We start from the raw sequence: 19,566 nt of genomic DNA on the forward strand, positions 1-19,566 counted from the left end.
ATTGTTGCATTACATAGTTTTCACAGGGTATGCCATACCACACATGACGCGTCTACATTACTCGGCTAATCGTTTTCCCATGTTTATGTCACATATATGACCTATCTTCCAAAAGGATTTGTTATTGGGGCCACCAAAAAGCTGAGAGCCAGGAAGCAAACTCCCTTTAAGCCTGATCCAAAGGTCAAAGACCCCTTGCTTGCTGTCACTCCTCCCCCTCCACTAAAAATCATTGACACTACAGTGTTGGACATTCCTGCTAAGGAGGACGCGCCCTTAAAGCGTCAGAAGACAATTCCAGATGAGCAATCCTTTGTTCTCAGATATCTGGGCACGTTCTCAGCTGGCGACTTTACTGAAGATGAAGTTCGAGGCTGGACTTTCAGGTCAGAAGAACAAACAGAGCAAGCCATGGTGAGAGCCGCAACCGAGCTCCACTTACACGCTAGGCAAAGTGCCAACATGGCTGCTAGACTCAGGGCACGTCTTGCTGTCACTGACACTGCAAAAAGTCAGGCTGAAGACAAGATCAAACTTTTGGTAAGGAACATTACTTTGCTCATCCAAGAGAAAGATGCTGAGATCAAGCGGCTACAGGAAGACATGACGTGTCTTGAGGGTGAGAAGGCGCTTCTGGAAGGTAATGTTACCTCTGTGGAGAAGGCCATGGAGAATGTTGTATCCTTGAATTCCACCATGCAACTGGAGCTGGACACTTTAAACGATGATAGGTTACATGGATGGAAGGAAGAGAAAACATTGGTTTACCAGAATGGTTTTGCAGCTGGCTTTGAAGAGTGGTATTCCGGGTTCATAGCCAATGACCCAGAGTATACTTTTTCTAAGTTCGATGAGGACACCCAGAAGTGGGTAAATGATTTCAGAATCAGAGCTGCAGACTCCATCAGAAACAAGAGAATCATCATTGGCCTGGAAGAAAATGACGCGTCCCCAGCGCCTTCTCCACTTCAGACTCAGCCTCCCCCTCCAGAAACCAGGACAAGCCCCAGGATGCGCCTCCTGCTTAGGGCGCGTCTTATGTTTATTCGTGCAGTTTTTATCTGAACTACTTTAAGGGTGCAGGCCCTTTCAAGCCTTGCAAGTTGTAATGATTATCTTTGAACTCCGTTTACTTGCACTTTTTATAAAATTTCTCTCCTTTAATTATCTCCATGCATGTTGTGTTTTTCTGACCATCTTGTTGACCTATATTGGGCGCGTTCTAAGCTAAGGACGCGTCGCCTTTTAGATCTTCCTGTTGTTTCCTTTATTATGTGTTAATTCTATTCCAGCCTCATGCGCCATAGGACGCGTCATGCTGCTTGGACGCTTCTTCATTAATCCCTTTACTTAGACTGTTTTGAATTTTCTGGATGGTATATTTTTCCCAAACACGATATCATACTGTACCTTTGTATTTAGGTAAGGCACAACACATGAGGGGCACGTCCTAGTGTTTTGACGCGTCTACCCTTTATTTCTGAAGATAATATTTTTAACATATCAGGCTGGACGCGTCAATTTGTTGGAGCATAAGGTTAAAGGAGCATAAACCAAGATTACTTGGGCGCATCCTTACACCCGAGACGCGTCCTATTTTCCCTTTTTACTTGGATTTTCTTCAGTGTTTTCTCTATAAATATACATAAAGAACTCATTCTCAGGGCACGCCCTGTGATTAGGACACGTCACATAACCAAATAAATCAAACAAACAACCTTTGGAATTTTTTCAAGTTTTTATTAATACTGCGCTCTAGTGTCAAGAAGTGCACCAGTCCCACGGCTACCCCCTAGGCTAAGAGGAATTTTATTGCTTCTAGTCTATAATTTGGGCACAACCCTAAGTATATAATGTAAAAAAGATATTTAAGGGGCCAAAGCCGCGCCTTACTGATAATACTTCCGAAGATGCTCCGCGTTCCATGCTCACGGAACCAGCTTTCCTTCCAAATCTTCAAGGTGATAAGTACCCTTCCACAAAATCGCTTTAATCTTATATGGTCCTTCCCAATTAGCTCCAAATACTTCATGTTGGGGATTCTTTATGTTTGGCATCACCTTCCTGAGTACCAAATCTCCCACTTTCAGCAGCTGCCCCTTTACTTTCTTATTGTAATATCTTGAGGCACGTTGTTGATACGCCATAAGCCTTAACTGAGAGTTTTCCCTTACCTCTTCCAAGAGATCCAAATGAAGCATCTGGTTAACTTCTGCATCTTCTTCCGTGTAATGATCTCTACGAAGCGACCCTGAGCCAACCTCTACAGGGACCATAACTTCATATCTGTAAGCCAGCATATACGGAGCTTCTCCCGTAGTAGACCTTGGAGTTGAAGGGTTTTTAGCACATAAACGCAACGAAAACGTAAATTTAAATCTTACAAAAAAGACGAAACCCTCCGCAGGATCCATGCAAAAAATAATATTTAATTCGTAGTTCAGTATGTTTACCTTAAGAAATTTTACGTTAATGGAAAGATGGAGGTCTTTAATAGCGATACAAGAACGATGAACGAAAATCCCTAGCAGCTGCTCCTCAAGTGTGAAGCACTCCACCGGTATCCACCAAGAGTACAATGTGATGGAGGAGGAAGAGGTTGAGGGAATTAGTTGCCTCCCTCTTGTTCTACTTTAGAATTAGGGTTAATTATTTGGGTTGAGGCAAATAGGGTTTATAATAGTATATTTATAGGCAAAATTTTCAGCTGAAATTTTTTCATAAAATATTATTATTATTAACCCTTTAATTGATTATTCTTATTAACCAATTAACTATTAATTAAAACACCTTTTAATCATTAATCCCTTTTCTAAACACTTTAGAAAAATAATTCTCTCACTTGATTTAATTTCCAAAATTAAATTCTTAATTAATAATATTAAGAATTAATTAAATCTCATTTAATCAATTATTAAATCTGCTAATTAATTATTTATTTCACAAATAAATAATTATCAGCCATTATTAATTAATTCCTCCACCATTAAATCATTCTCTTTTATGGTGTGACCATGTAGGTTCAATATTAAGCCGGTGGTAGAAATAAATAATAATAAAACTATTTTATCATTATTTATATAAATTCTCTAATTCATTAAATATGATTAAATAAATTAATCATATTTATTCTACATCGTGAGGGATACTTCTCAGCATATCGCGACTATCCGGATAATACGAATTCACTGCTTAGAATACCAAGAACCTATTCAGTGAGTAGTTACCGTACAATCAATTCCTTCTACCCTGCAATGTCACGATTAAATACAAGGCATGGAACTTGTGTCAAGCCTATCTTATTTAATCATTTACTTTCCCATTCACTATGCTTAGTTCTATTTAATGTAAATTAGAAACTCCTTTCTAATTTCATTCACTCTGGCCATAGATTCCTGAACTAGCATAAGTGGATCAGCATTGAACATTCTCTTCCTTCACTGGAAGGGGTAGATCCTTTATTGATCATACACTATCTTCGTGTACAAATTCCTATACCCATTAGAGCCCTTATAATTTTCCCTGGAGACTAAGAACTAAACCAAATCATAGTTCAGTGTACACAAAATGACTATGATGACCTCAAGTCTAAGGATACTTGTACAACTATCACTATGTGAACAACTGCTGACACGTGAGTGAACTCCATCAGTTGTTCAGCTGTGTGAGTCATGTTCAGTGAACTTATTCTATAATAAGCACCTACATACTAGCTATAGTGTCACCACACAAATGTCTATGAGAACAGACATCCTTCATAATGAAGCAAGCATAGTATGTACCGATCTTTGCGGATTACTAGTTACCAATTAGTAATCCTATGACCAGAAAATATTTAAGTTTAGAGTTATCATCTTTTAGGTCTCATTATTATGATCTCATCATAATCCATAAAAAGATTTACTCTAAAAATTATGGTATATCTTATTTAAACACTTAAATAGATAAAGCCCATAATAAAACCAAAACAAGTCTTTTATTAATATTAATGAAATCAAAACAGATTACATAAAAGTTATTCCTAAATCATCATACATGATTGGACTTGGGACACATCTCTTTCAATCTCCCACTTGTACTAAAGCCAATTACTCTGGTGTCTAATACTTATCTTGTCTTTATGACGATCAAAGTGACTTTGAGAAAGTGGCTTTGTGAATGGGTCTGCTACGTTGTTATGTGTGTCAACTCTCTTGACGTCTCCTCTTTCAATATAATACAAGAAATGTTACCGCACTCCCACTAACCTTTTTGTAGACACATGGTTCATCTATGTTTTTGATAAAACCAAACTCTTTGATTGTCTCATCAAAACGGATGTTCCATCTCCGAGAAGCTTGCTTTAAACCATATATGGTTCGCAGCAGCTTACACACTAGGTGTTCATTTCCCTTGGAATGAAAACCCTCTGGTTGTGTCATATACACTTCCTCTTCAAGTTTCCCATTGAGGAAGGCCGTTTTCATGTCCATTTACCAGATCGCATAGTCGTAGTAAGCAGCAATCGCAAGCAAAATACGAATTGATTTTAACAGGGCTACAGGCAAAAAAAAGTTTCATCAAAGTCAATCCCTTGCCTTTGTCTGAATCCTTTTGCCACGAGCCTGGCCTTATAGGTCTCCACCTGCCCATCTGCTCCAATCTTTCTTTTGTATACCCACTTGCACCCAATAGGCTTAACATCTTCAGGCGCCTCAACCAGAGTCCATACTTGGTTGGTATACATAGATTCCATTTCAGATTTCATGGCACTATGCCATTTCTCTGAGTCAACACTACTAATAGCCTCATTATAGGTCACAGGGTCGTCATCATCAATGATTGACAACTCATTGTTATTCTCAATGACAAGGCCATAATACCTCTCAGGTTGGCGAGACACTCTCCCTGACCTACGAATGAGCTATTCCATAGAAGGTTGTTCAGTCTGAACATGTGTTTCCACTTGATCCGTAGTAGTTTGTGCTTCTTGAACTTCATCAAGTTCAATTTTGCTCCCACTGTTTCCTTCAAGGATAAACTGCTTTTCCAAGAAGGTAGCATATCTGGAGACAAACACCCGATGATCGGTGTAAAAGTAATACCCTAAAGTCTCTTTAGGATATCCCACAGAATTACATTTTACGGATCGAGATTCCAGCTTATCTAGGTCAACTTTCTTGACATAAGTTGGACATCCCCAAATCTTAACGTGTTTAAGACTTGGTTTCCTTTCTTTCCATATGTCATATGGAGTTTGAGGAACATATTTGGAAGGCACCTTATTCAGTAAATATGCTGAGGTTTCCAATGCATAACCCCATAGGAATACTGGAAGATTCGCATAGCTCATCATGGACCGAACCATGTCTAACAAAGTTCAATTTCTCCTTTCAGATACCCCATTCAACTGTGGAGTATATGGAGGAGTCCACTGGGAGACTATACCATTTTCTTTGAGATAAGCTAGAAACTCTCCATTCAAGTATTCACCATCTCGATCTGATCGAAGAGTTATAATACTATGTTTGTTTTATTTCTCCACTTTATACTTATATTCTTTGAACTTTTCAAAGGCTTCAGACTTGTGTTTCATCAAATACACATATCTGAATCTAGATCGATCATCTATGAAAGCAATGAAGTATAAAAATCCACCCATGGCTTGCGTAGAGATTGGTCCACATACATCTGTGTGTACTAATCCTAGCAAATCTGCAGCCCTCTCTCCATGTCCACTAAATGGAGATTTGGTTATTTTACCCAATAGACAAGACTCACATGTAGGATATGATTCAAAATCAATGGGGTCAAGTAACCCTTTCTTATGCAATGTCCGCAGTCTATTTTCACTAATATGTCCAAGTCCGCAGTGCCACAAGAAAGTGAGATTTTCATCATCCCTTTTTCTTTTATTAGTATGTTCAATTTGTAGTAAATTATGCTCTACGTCACATACAGACCATTGTTTAAAATACCACTTCCATAAAGAACGTTATCTCTAAGAATTGAACATTTATTATTCTGAATAACAAATGAAAATCCAGCCAAGTCTAACATGGAATAGAAATAATATTCCTCACAATCGAGGGAACAAAATAACAATTATTTAGAACAACAGTCTTGCCCGTAGGCATATGTAAATGAAATGATCCTACAGCTTCAGCAGTAACTCTTGCTCCATTTCCCATCCGTAGAATCACCTCCTCTTCTTCAAGAGTCCTACTTCTCCTTAGTCCCTGCAACGAATTGCAAATATGAGAACCATAGGCGGTATCTAATACCCAAGTAGAAATTTGACTTTGTGACATTTAACTTCGATCATGAACATACCTGAATCAGAAATGGTAGTCTCACTACCCTTCTTCTTCTTTAATTCTGTAAGGTAAACCTTGCAGTTCCTCTTCCAGTGCCCCACCTTGTTACAGTGAAAGCAAACATCTTTGCTCTTGGGGTCTTCAGCTTTTGGTGGAACCGGTTTTTCTCACCTACTTTCTTCTTCTTCGAAGGGTTCTTCTTCCTTTTCTTAGGATTGGAACCTTCACCAATTAAAAGAACAGAACTCTTCTTAGGGGGAAAATTCGATTCCGCAGTCTTCAACATGTTGTGGAGTTCAGGCAGGCTGACATCCAGCTTATTCATGTGAAAGTTTACAACAAACTGCGAGAACGAACTCGAAAGTGATTGCAAGACCAAATCTTGGCTCAGCTCCCCATCCATGGCAAAACCAAGTTGTCCAAGACGTTCAATCAAATTGATCATCTTAAGTACATGGTCATTCACAGATGATCCCTCAGACGTCCTACAACCGAACAGTTCCTTCGATATCTCATATCGAGTTGTCCTCCCTGCCACATCATACAACTCTTGTAGATACATAAGAATAGTGTGAGCATCCATATGCTCATGTTGCTTCTGTAGCTCAATGTTCATGGAAGATAGCATGATGCATTAGGCAACATTTGCATCATCTATCCACTTACGATACACAACATGTTCATCATTATGTGCATCGCTAGCAGGTTCAGTAGGCTTAGGTGAGTCAAGCACATATTCCAGCTTCTCAACCCTGAGAATAATTCTCAAGTTTTTAAGCCAGTCAACAAAATTAGGTCCAGTCAACTTGTGAGCATCCAGTATACTCCGGAGTGATAGTACAGAAGACATAACGAATATAGTAAATCTGTAAATGATGAACACATAACAACACTTAGCAAATAGTCAATTTCATTTCAAGACACTATATGAATCGGGTCTTTATTCATAAGTGGCTCCCACTAGTTTATCTAATTTATACAACCCCTAAGTGAAAATTAAGCAATCATAATGCTAGTGGGAATAGGGATCCTACATTCCATTACACAACCTCGGCTGTAGCACGAAACGTCATGTGATGTTCAATAGGCAGACAACTCTTATCAATTACATCTTATGTTATTCCCTAATAAATCTTTAGCCTCTTGAATAATTGAGTCATGGCTGTAGCACGACAAACTCAATATTCTAAGTCAAGTCTAACCCAATATTTCATATAATTGAATCAGTCTCCAACGGCCCACGGCTGTAGCACGTAACGACCTTTAGATTCTAATTCAATGTACACATCTCTATGTAATAGACAAGTATTTCTTATTTCGAAATCAAAGCCCTCGGCTGTAGCACGAAACGACAATGATTTAAAAATAAGAACAACTTTCTACCATATTGGAAGGCTATGACCGACACAAGCCCGTTGTGTCATTGACCAATTACTACTTGATATTATTTAATTTTAGAGGGATTATATTATGTTACAATCATAATCATATTATAAAGAGATTCTTCCATTTAAATTAAATATTTCAAATCAATAATCGATAATCAGATGCAATACAAGAAATTTGGCATTTACCTACCAATTGAAAGTGTAGATAAATATATTGCATCGGTAAATAAAGAACTTCACCTACTAAAAAAAAATTGGTAGCAATTGGTAGGTAAAAGTTAGTAAAAAAAGAGTCTTTACCTACACATATATATATATATATTGGTAGTTAAATATTACGTGGGGCCCATGTTGCCAAAAAATTAAAAATGTGTCACCCACTGATGTGTCAATAACTTATGTGGCGCCACTTGGACAACACACTTGTGAAGATTTGAGTGGTCCACGTGGGGGCTTACTAGTAGTCCATGTGGCATCACAAAAGAGACCCACATGACACCCAATAATGGTCGATGTGTTGAAACAAAAGTGGCCCACATGGTATTGGGTAATGATCCTTGTAATGGTATAAATATTGTTATATATATTTGATTTTATTTGCTCACAAAAATAAATTTTGAAAGAAATGAAAATAAACTTTGTGATTAATTTGACAAAATGTTAAAGAACACAATTAAATAGATCATAAACGATATAGTTTGCAACATTTAAACAATTGCTAACAAAATTACAGTAATTATTATAGCATTTCCACTTTCGAAGTTTAAAACCCTCCTTATATCTGCATGCATGCAGTAAGAGTTATCAAAGTTGTTGGAGCTTCCGTATTGGCTTCATGGCACCGGAAGTGGCACCGGAAGTCGATTCTTTAAAAAGCTTTTCATTGGCTTCAATTAATTGTCGAACCATCTCTCGAGTGACTTGGTTATATTGGATATTTAAAATATGTGCTCTCAGTTATGCAAAGTTGCACACTTAGTTTTTTCGGCCAAAACATCAGAAATCTTAGGTCCCCCAAACTGTATTGTATTGAATCCTGATAACAAATTTATCAAGAAGAAAACAGTCAAAAAGATAGTAACAACATGTTATAAAAAAATAATTAAATCGAATGCAGAATGCAAAAAACATTTACATAGTGCCGAAACTATATTTACAGGACCACATTCTAGAATTGCAGAATTAGAAAATTAAAAGAAATAATTGAAAAGTAGAACACATAAAATGCAAAAATAAAAAGATTAAATATTATAAAATTAATATCAGTGATTCATGAAGGCAAAAAAATAGAGCATGCACCTTGTGATGCTCGAGTCATGCAACAAACTTCATTCTGCACATAAATCAATTAAATAATTAATTAGAAAAATTGCAAAAGGGTGCCTTGATATATAAATCATTCTACCCTCAATGACTACTAACTAAAGTTCATTTCTCCATCAAACCCAACTAGATCCTACACCATACGCAATAAGATCCTACATTCCCCCCCCCAAAAAAATTCAATTTAAAAGCTCTAAAGGTCACTGGAAAGAAAGTGCTCACATATAAAATGTCAAGGGATAAATGCAGCTCACAGTAATATGAACAAGCTTGATAATCAAAATTATAATTGATAAAAAAATTTGACTAGGCTGATTATAATAGATAGTCTTTCCTACAAAAACAGTCCTAAAGAGACAAAAAATTAACATAGCTAAACTTTGTGATAATTTCTAAGGCACCATAGCTAAACATAGATGAAGGGATATACAATTTGAGAGAGAGAGCATCAAAAACAGAGAGAGAGGGAGAGAGAGAGAGAGAGAAACTAATAAAGAGAGAAACATAGATGAATTTGTAAAATGATGTTTATTGAGCGTTTAGTATTTTACATAACTGTCAAAACCACGTAAAGGGGGGAGTCTCCATTATCTGCTGATTAATCGCTAAGTCAAATTTTTTGAAACATTTGACCGGGAACTTTAGCTTTTTACTTGGCGCCAAAGACTGGAATACAATGAAAATTGATATTTTATTTTATTTAGCTTATGGTTTTATTTTAAGGTTGTTTTTCAAACACGTTTGTTTTAATTTTCCAAAAAAATGGTCTAAAAAATTTTAATTTATAAAATACAATTTTATAATCAAATATATGTAGATGCAACTAGCTTTTACCAAATGCACTATCCAATATAACCAAAAATAATTTTAATTATATTTAATAAATACATAAAAAAGGTTAAATGTGTTTGCAAACTATATTTTTGTAAGAAAATTTCTATTTTTTATTTGTAAATAAAAATCTATAAGTATCTCTTCGGCAACAAACTTATAAGTCACTTATGCTTTTACTTATAAGTTACTTATGACTTTTAGAAGTCACTTATAAACCCGTCACAACTTATGACGAGTGTTTATTGATACAACTTATAAGTAGAATTTAAAATTATAAGCTTATAGTCGAATGTTATTACTGGTTTATTTTTTCCCAACTTATTATGATTTTTCATTTTTTATTAACTTTAATTTTATAAAAATTGTTTTTAAATGTTGATCTAATCTAAAATTTGTGAATTAAGATAATTATATTTAAAAATTATTTAATTTGGTTCATTTAAGTAAAAATTTAATTTTACAAACAAATATAAAAAATGAATCAAACGGAACTATGTTCAATTTACGTGTAAAAGTGTAATTTAGGACTAGTATAACAAAATATATTTGATAATTTATCATGTTTATGTAAATTCATAGTTTTTCGAGTTGTAAATACTAGTGACACTACGAATACTAATTTTTGATTTTGGAATGCAGATAAATGAATAATTTTTTTATATTTTTAAGAATTTAGTGGAGCATTTATATTATTAATAGTAGTGCTTTGCTATGTGTCACGTGGTAATGGTCTGCATAATTAGCTATACTAGATGGGGTGACAAAATTAGATAAAAAATTAACTTACAAAATGTAACAGGAATTGGCTTTCACACGTTAGCATACACGTAAGAATAAAACACCCATGTGTTTGAGATTGAAAATTAAGCGCCAATGGAATAGAACTTTCCCGCTCATGGATTTCGCTGATTGACTTGTTTTTTAAATATTTGCGCTTTATCTACTAATATTTGTCTACTAACACCTATTAGCAGGTAAAAGTTATTATTACCTACCATTATATATTGGTAGATAATTTATTGGTAGATAAATATCAATTTTCTTGTAGTGATGATTCCCAGATCGGGGGGAGCATTGTCAAGAGTCGTCACTTAATACCCCTTTCTTACAGATAGAAATCTGCTTTTGACAGAATCATCCTTTCTCTCAATATTGAAAATTCATATTTAATTACGTGTTTCATAAACACAAGAATCTCATGATTGTATTCATAATATTATTGTTAAGGCAAGAAACGATTCCTATTCTAGATTTTCTAGAGCACGCCTTATATTGATTTAAGTTCACCTAAATCTATCATCGCAAGGTAAACATAGGCATATATCTCATATATATAATTAAATAAACAAGTAAATGTAAAGTGCAATAAAGTAAATGTGTTTGGTTATGGCCCCATCCTATGTGATCTTTATCAAGCTCATGATAAAGATCAAGGTCAATCTAATATGGTGATGGAAATAAATACAACTATTTATTACATAAGTCTTCTTCTTTGTTTAGACTTCTTGTATGCCTCATCTTCTTCTTTGTATCACCTCCATCGGATAGCCTTCTTGAGTCTTCAATTACATACATGATTGAAAGTAAAACTAATCTAATGAACTTACAAGAATAACTCGAGTTACATTCAAGATTTATGATTACAAATATTGACGACATGCAAGTCATATTTAAAAACAAAACCAAAACCATTACACTAAGGTCGAAAGGCCATAACCATCCACCATGCTCATACAACACATAAAAGCATGTTAAAACACATAATTTGATCTTAACATATCATATTATCCATGATCTAATCATAAAAAAAAATATGACAAAAATCAGAAAAATCAGAATCAAATCAGAAAAACAAGAATCACTGTTTACAGGCAGTAAACGACGTCAAACGCCTTACAGACGAGTCGTTGATAGCTTATGCTATCAGTTTTGTTCAGACGCTCGTTTACCTATGGAATAGGGTATTCGTTTGCGTAAATCGGACACCAGACCCAGATTTCAGCAAATCTGCAGCAACCAATTCAGAATCCGTATCTAATATGATTCTCATAATTAGAACAAACATAAATCATGTATATATCAGTATATATACAGATTACATAATCATCTTATCATTATACAACTCACATGAATATCATATATTCAAAACCATACATATATAAGCATATTATATCAACATCAAATCATGGCGAATCACGTACATGCTCATATATCGAAAATAGTTAAACAGATAAACGAATTAAAAACTTTTCGCAAGTAGCTCTGATGCCATTGAAGGGTTTTTAGCACATAAACGCAACGAAAACGTAAATTTAAATCTTAAAAAAAACCGAAACCCTCCGCAGGATCCATGCGAAAAATCATATTTAATTCGTAGTTCAGTGTGTTTACCTTAAGAAGTTTTACGTTAATGGAAAGATGGAGGTCTTTAATAGAGATCCAAGAACGATGAACGGAAATCCCTAGCAGCTGCTTCTCAAGTGTGAAGCACTCCACCGGTATCCACCAAGAGTACAATGTGATGGAGGAGGAAGAGGTTGAGAGAATTAGTTGTCTCCCTCTTGTTCTACTTTAGAATTAGGGTTAATTATTTGGGTTGAGGCAAATAGGGTTTATAGTAGTATATTTATAGGCAAAATTTTCAGCTGAAAATTTTCCATAAAATATTATTATTATTATTAACCCTTTAATTGATTATTCTTATTAACCAATTAACTAATAATTAAAACACCTTTTAATCATTAATCCCTTTTCTAAACACTTTAGAAAAATAATTCTCTCACTTGATTTAATTTCCAAAATTAAATTCTTAATTAATAATATTAAGAATTAATTAAATCTCATTTAATCAATTATTAAATCTGCTAATTAATTATTTATTTCACAAATAAATAATTACTAGCCATTATTAATTAATTTCTCCACCATTAAATCATTCTCTTTTATGGTGTGACCATGTAGGTTCAATATTAAGCCGGTAGTAGAAATAAATAATAATAAAACTATTTTATCATTATTTATATAAATTCTCTAATTCATTAAATATGATTAAATAAATTAATCATATTTATTCTACATCGTGAGGGATACTTCTCAGCATATCGCGACTATCCGGATAATACGAATTCACTGCTTAGAATACCAAGAACCTATTCAGTGAGTAGTTAACGTACAATCAATTCCTTCTACCCTGCAATGTCACGATTAAATACAAGGCATGAAACTTGTGTCAAGCCTATCTTATTTAATCATTTGCTTTCCCATTCACTATGCTTAGTTCTATTTAATGTAAATTAGAAACTCCTTTCTAATTTCATTCACTCTGACCAGAGATTCCTGAAGTAGCATAAGTGGATCAGCATTAAACATTCTCTTCCTTCACTGGAAGGGGTAGATCCTTTATTGATCATACACTATCTTCGTGTACAAATTCCTATACCCAGTAGAGCCCTTATAATTGTCCCTGGAGACTAAGAACTAAACCAAATCATAGTTCAGTGTACACAAGATGACTATGATGACCTCAAGTCTAAGGATACTTGTACAACTATCACTATGTGAACAACTGCTGACATGTGAGTGAACTCCATCAGTTGTTCAGCTGTGTGAGTCATGTTCAGTGAACTTATTCTATAATAAGCACCTATATACTAGCTATAGTGTCACCACATAAATGTCTATGAGAACAGACATCCTTCATAATGAAGCAAGCATAGTATGTACCGATCTTTGTGGATTACTAATTACCAGTTAGTAATCCTATGACCAGGAAATATTTAAGTTTAGAGTTATCATCTTTTAGGTCTCATTATTATGATCTCATCATAATCCATAAAAAGCTTTACTCTAAACTATGGTATATCTTATTTAAACACTTAAATAGATAAAGCCCGCAATAAAACCAAAACAAGTCTTTTATTAATATTAATGAAATCAAAACAAATTACATAAAAGTTATTCCTAAATCATCATACATGATTGGACTTATGACACATCTCTTTCAGGAGTAGTGTTGTATGACCACATCACTTTTGGGAGTTCTTCAGGCCAATTCCCTTTGCGCTCTTCTAGTTTTGTCTTAAGGGTATGCTTTATTATTTTATTCACGGCCTCTGTTTGCCCATTGCTTGAGGATGATAGACCGCTGCAAACTCCTTCTTAATTTTCAGATCCTCACATAACTGCCGCAACTCCTTGCTGTCAAACTGCTTTCCATTGTCAGAGACAAGTTTATAAAGAATACCAAACCTACACATGATAGAGTTGAAGACAAAGTCTTTAATTTTCTTCGCGGTGATAGTTGCCAACGACATAGCTTCTGCCCATTTAGTAAAGTAATCATCCGCGACCACTGCATATTTGATATCCCCTTTAGCCTTAGGTAGTTCTCTAATAAGATCAATCCCCCACATGGAGAACGGTCATGGACTTACCATAGGCGTTAGGGGCTTCGCTGGCATAGATGAGTAATTTGCAAAGCGTTGGCAGCGATCGCATGTTCTAACAAAATTCGCAGCATCTTCTTTCATCATAGGCCAATAGTACCCTTGGCACAAAATTTTCATCGCCAACGAGTTACCCCCCGAGTGATTACCACAAATTCCTTGATGCACCTCCCTTAAAATGTAATTCCCTTCTTCTTCATCGACATATCTGAGCAACGGTTGATTGAAGCCTCTCTTATACAGAACTTTATCATACATCACATACCTTGCAGCCTGGTAGCGGACCCGTCGAGCCTTGGACTTATCTTCGGGAAGTGCTCCCTTGTGAATGTAGGCAAGAATGGTCGTCATCCATGTTTACTTGGGAGCCTCATCTACTTGCATCGCCTCTACCTCTAGGATTCTAGGAATTTCCTGGATTTCTAAGGGTATAGATCCCAACAACACAACCTCCTGCTGGGATCCCATTTTTTCCAGGGCATCCGCGTTGCTGTTCTTTTCCCGCGGCACACATTCCAGCCTTACCTCTTTGAATTTTCCAATCAGGCGCTGCGTGCACCTCAGGTACAATTCCGTCCGCGGACCTCGAGCTTGAAACCCCCCATTCACCTGGTTTACCACCAACTCTGAGTCGCTCTTTGCAATTAGGTTCTGCACTCCCATTTGCAAAGCGATCTCCAGGCCATTGATCAATGCTTCATATTCCGCATCATTATTCGTTGCATAAAATTTGAAGTGAATTGCACTCATCAGATGATGGCCTTCCGGAGACACGAGTACTATACCTGCGCCCACTCCTCCATTGTTAACCGCCCCATCCACATGCAATATCCACCAGGGATGTGGAAACTCTTCTAAAGATTTCTCAGTATGAGGGGGATGCAGCACCGCCAAAGCCTTATCATCAACCGTAAAATCAAATTCAACAAGAAATCGGCTAAGGTTTGTCCCTTAATTGCCGTACGGGGCATGTATTCCAAGTCAAACTGTCCCAACTCTAAAGCCCATTTCAACATTTTCCCTGATGATTTTGGCTTGTGAAGGACCTGTCGCAGAGGATATGCTGTACGAACTTCAATTCTATGGGCCTGGAAGTATGGACGTAGCTTTCTTGACGCAAAGATCAAGGCATAAACCAGCTTCTCCATACTCGTATAGCGAGTTTCAGCATCGTGCAATCGTTTGCTCACATAATATACCGGCAGTTGCACGTCTTCTTCCCTTACTAGCACAGCGCTAATTGAATACTCAGAAACTGCAAGGTATAGGATTAGGGATTCTCCATCTAATGGTTTTGACAACATAGAAGGGTTCCCCAGTTGTTCCTTGATTTTCCTAAAAGCTTCCTCACATTCTGGTGTTCATACAAAGTTCTTCCCTGCCACTTTGATCGCCTTAAAGAATTCTTTGCACCTGTCGAATGATTTAGAGATAAATCTGTCCAACGCGGCGATCTTCCCAGTTAGACTTTGCACCTGCTTCACACTGGTGGGAGATTTCATATCTAGCAGTGCTTTAATCTTTGCAGGGTTAGCTTCAATTCCTCTATGATTGACGATGAACCCCAGAAACTTGCCTGACTCTACTCCGAACACACACTTCTGCGGATTCAACCTCATGCGAAAGCTCCTTAGAATGTTGAACATTTCCATCAAGTGCTTGACATTATCGTTAGCCTCCTTGGATTTTACCAACATATCACCCACATATACCTCCATGGTTCTCCCAATCTGATTCTTGGACATCATGTTCACCAATCTTTGGTAGGTCGCGCCTGCGTTAATCAATCCAAATGGCATCCCTACGTAGCAGTATAGTCCTCTATCAGTAATGAAGGATGTATGCTCCTGATCAGGACCGTACATGGGAATTTCGTTGTAACCGGAGTATGCATCCATAAAGCTTAACAAGGCATGCCCTGCCGTCGCGTCAACCAGCTGATCAATTCGTGGGAGCGGAAATCTGTCTTTCAGAAAAGCCTTATTTAGATCTATAAAATCTACACATGTCCTCCACTTCCCATTCGGCTTTTTCACAAGCACCGGATTCGCGAGCCACTCGGGGTAGTAAGATTCTTTGATCAACCCCACTTTCAACAGTCGGTCCACCTCTTCATTTAATGCTATCACCCTTTCCCCGCTCACCGGGCGACGCTTTTGTCGTACGCCCGTACAATTAGGGAAGATGTTCAACCGATGACACATTACCCCTGTGTCGATTACCACTATGTATGATGACTCCATGCGAAGACATCGAGATTTTTAACCAAAAAATGGGTAAGTCTTTCCCTCATTTCATCACTGAGCTGAGATCCCACCTTCAAAACCTTGTTTGGGTCATCCTTGTCGACCGAAATGGATATTGTATCTTCGGCCGACCCCGTTTTCTCGTCAGGCATATGGATCTTGGGATCCAGATCAAAATCAAAGTCTCGGGGGTCCTCGACCTCCATTCTTGCATCCGAGGGCGCGTCCCCATGTGTGGGAGCATCTACCTCAAAATAAGGCATGACTTTGTGCAATACAAATATGGAGGGCGCGTCCTCGTTTCGAGGAGCATCAACCTCAATTCCATTTTCACTCTTCAAGGGCGTGTCCTCGTTTTGAGGAGCATCCACCTTAAGGATACTTTCAAGACTTTGTAAAATCTCACTTCTTCCTTCCAACTTTTCTCCGTTAACCTCCTTTTGCATGATCCTCTCTATATGGTTCACCACAACTTCTTTCACACTGCGGATCCTCAAAACATTCCCCATCGTCAAAACAGGGGTCTCGGTAGCATGAGTTTCTTATTCCTCTTGACCTTCCATAAAATAATGGGCATAAACCTCTCCACTTGGTTTTGTCTGAATGTCCTCTGCATCCTCAAATGGAAGATATTTTTTCCTCATACCTTCTCCTGCGAAATTCTTTAACAGCCTTGTGATAACAGTCGCGTGACTCATATTGCGATCCTCTCAGACTGCCCACTCCGTTAGGCGTTGGGAACTTTATCATCAAATGATGTATCGAGGTTATCACCCTGAACGCTCACAACCAAGGTCTGCCTACCAGAACGTTGTGCGCGGAGTCCTGATCCAGCACTTTAAAGTCTATCATTTGAGTGAAAGATAGAGCTCCTTCCCCGAGTGTGACAGGAAGCCTAACTGAACCCATGACTCTCACTGCCTCTCCAGTAAAGCCATAGAAGTGTGCGTCTTTGAAATTCATGTCGCTATCTAGGAAACCCAATTTTTTGTACGTGCTGTAATACAGGATGTTTGCAGAGCTCCCGTTGTCCAGGAAGACTCGATACACGTTCATTGCCCTAATAAACATAATTATTACCAGTGCATCATTATGAGGATGGTATACCCATCTTGACTCTCTTTCCCTGAATGTAATGTCAGCTGATTCCCCTTTGAATATTTTTGGAGGCCTATCTTCCAAGCTATGAATGTTGGTGAGTGGCGGGTGTCGTGTTTCTCTCACATTTCTTTCTAACACCCGATTACTATCGCCAACAAATGGGTGTCCCCCAAAAATTTCCCGGATACTATCAGCTCTTTGGAACTTAACTTCCGCTGTCTTTTCAACGTCCTCCGCCCGTGGGGGCTGCCTTTCATCTTTCCCCTTGTCATCGCTTCCCCTGCGCCGTTTAACCTTATCAATCCACTCACCCAGATATCCAGCTTTAATCAATTCTTCAATTTCATCTTTTCGGTGACGACACTCGTGGGTGTTGTGGCCAGTAGACTCATGGTAGTCACAATATTTTTTCTTGTCTCTACTTTTCCATGAGGTCATACATTCTGGTTTCTTGAAAATTCCTTTATCCTTATTCACCTCGAAGATATGATCAATGGATGCTACCAGCGGGGTGTAATTGTTTACCCTCTTTTCATAATTTGACGGCGGGATCCATTCTCTCCGCGTGTTCACGGTGTTCACCCTGTTAGGGCTTCGGGCATTCCGCAGGTAATCTGGACTTACGGACCTATCACTCCTCTTAGCTCGCCCCTTGGAATTGTGAGTATTATCATTTTTCTTTATTTCAGCAAGCGATTGTTCAATCGCTTTGAAGAATTCCGCATGCGCAATACATCAGCTAACGACACAGGGTCTTTCCTTGCAGGTGTTTCCAGAAATCTGTTCCCACGCGCAGACCAGCTATAAGGAGTATTTTCAGTGTCTCATCAGTTGCGCCCCTCACCAAAGTAGACTCTGCATTGAACCTTTTAAAGTATGAGGTCAAGCTTTCCCCTTCTTTCTGTTTCATATTGGCTAGCGTGGTAACCGGTGGCGTATACTTCACCGCAGCCTGGAACTGAGTTAGAAACAAGGTTTTCATCTGTTCCCAAGATGTGATCACCCCTGGACCAAGTTTTTGGAACCATTGTTGAGCACCTTCTCTGAAGGTGGCCGCCAGGAGACGGCATCGTGCCAAGTCAGGTACTTGATATACATCCATCTCAATGTTGAAATGCCCCAGGAATTCCACGGGGTCGGAGTTCCCATGAAAATGCAAGTCATTGGTTGTGTTCCTGTATCCTGCAGGCGGCTGTGCTTCCCTCACAACAGCAGCAAAAGGGGATGGAGCTTGCGCAATCGTTGTCACCTTACCTCCTTCAAGATGGTTGAGCAACCTCTGATGATCATTCACGTTAAACGTCCCTACCCCAGGAATGATTTGAACGTTGGGTTGTTCCCCTTGGTTACCCCCTGGGTGTACCGGTGGATCTTGCCGCCCCTCGCCCTGAGGCTGCGGCTGTGGTATGTTTCCATCTTGATTTTGAGCATTCCCTTGTGTATGAAGTTCCTCCTGACCGCGTCGTGGTATCTCATCATTGTTTTGCAACCTTTCTTAACCTCGTGCGCCATCCCGGTCATGAGGACGCGTCCTGGTTCCATTGCCCGTAGCATTGTGGGAAGCTACAGGAACAATGACGAGGGGTTCTCTAATAGAGGGCGCGCCATCTCTTCTTCCATTGTATGGCGCCCTTGCATGATGGTATCCCATCCTTCCTCGTCCATTTCCCTAATAGCCTCAGCCATAATTTCCAAACCTTCCTCGCGGAGGGGCACGCTCGTGCTCGCGGTGCCGCGCCCTATCATCCCTTGGGTTTGTATCACGGGGCCTCGTGTCTCCAGCGTTTCTTTCTTTCTGCCATTCCACCAGCAGCATTCTCAAATCATCATCTCCCAACCTTATGCCAAGCCTTCTCTTCAAGGTCGAAAAATCTCTTCTTTCCTCATCTGGGTTTTGAATATTTTCCGCACGACGACGCTCGTCCATCGTACG

At 38.1% G+C, this 19,566-nt stretch overlaps 4 protein-coding genes across 4 annotated transcripts; all 4 read right to left on the reverse strand.

The window, feature by feature from the left end:
- Window positions 1–1,928: 1,928 nt before the first annotated feature.
- LOC141719679 (uncharacterized) lies at window positions 1,929–2,300 on the reverse strand. Its single transcript, XM_074522057.1, has one exon. It carries the CDS (start codon window positions 2,298–2,300, stop codon window positions 1,929–1,931), a length of 372 nt encoding a protein of 123 aa, XP_074378158.1.
- Window positions 2,301–14,262: 11,962 nt separating this feature from the next.
- LOC141719681 (uncharacterized) lies at window positions 14,263–14,637 on the reverse strand. Its single transcript, XM_074522058.1, has one exon. It carries the CDS (start codon window positions 14,635–14,637, stop codon window positions 14,263–14,265), a length of 375 nt encoding a protein of 124 aa, XP_074378159.1.
- A 6-nt stretch (window positions 14,638–14,643) lies between these two features.
- LOC141719682 (uncharacterized) lies at window positions 14,644–15,590 on the reverse strand. Its single transcript, XM_074522059.1, has 2 exons — window positions 15,246–15,590; window positions 14,644–15,183 (listed from the first exon to the last, which is right to left on the reverse strand). Exons 1-2 carry the CDS (start codon window positions 15,588–15,590, stop codon window positions 14,644–14,646), a joined length of 885 nt encoding a protein of 294 aa, XP_074378160.1.
- Window positions 15,591–17,315: 1,725 nt separating this feature from the next.
- LOC141719683 (uncharacterized) lies at window positions 17,316–19,145 on the reverse strand. Its single transcript, XM_074522061.1, has 3 exons — window positions 19,134–19,145; window positions 18,432–19,032; window positions 17,316–18,340 (listed from the first exon to the last, which is right to left on the reverse strand). The coding sequence occupies exons 1-3, from the start codon at window positions 19,143–19,145 to the stop codon at window positions 17,316–17,318; spliced, it is 1,638 nt and encodes a 545-aa protein (XP_074378162.1).
- Between the last annotated feature and the right edge of the window lie 421 nt (window positions 19,146–19,566).

This window comes from Apium graveolens, chromosome 4 (genome assembly GCF_009905375.1).
Source record: "Apium graveolens cultivar Ventura chromosome 4, ASM990537v1, whole genome shotgun sequence".
Taxonomy (NCBI): Eukaryota; Viridiplantae; Streptophyta; class Magnoliopsida; order Apiales; family Apiaceae; genus Apium; species Apium graveolens.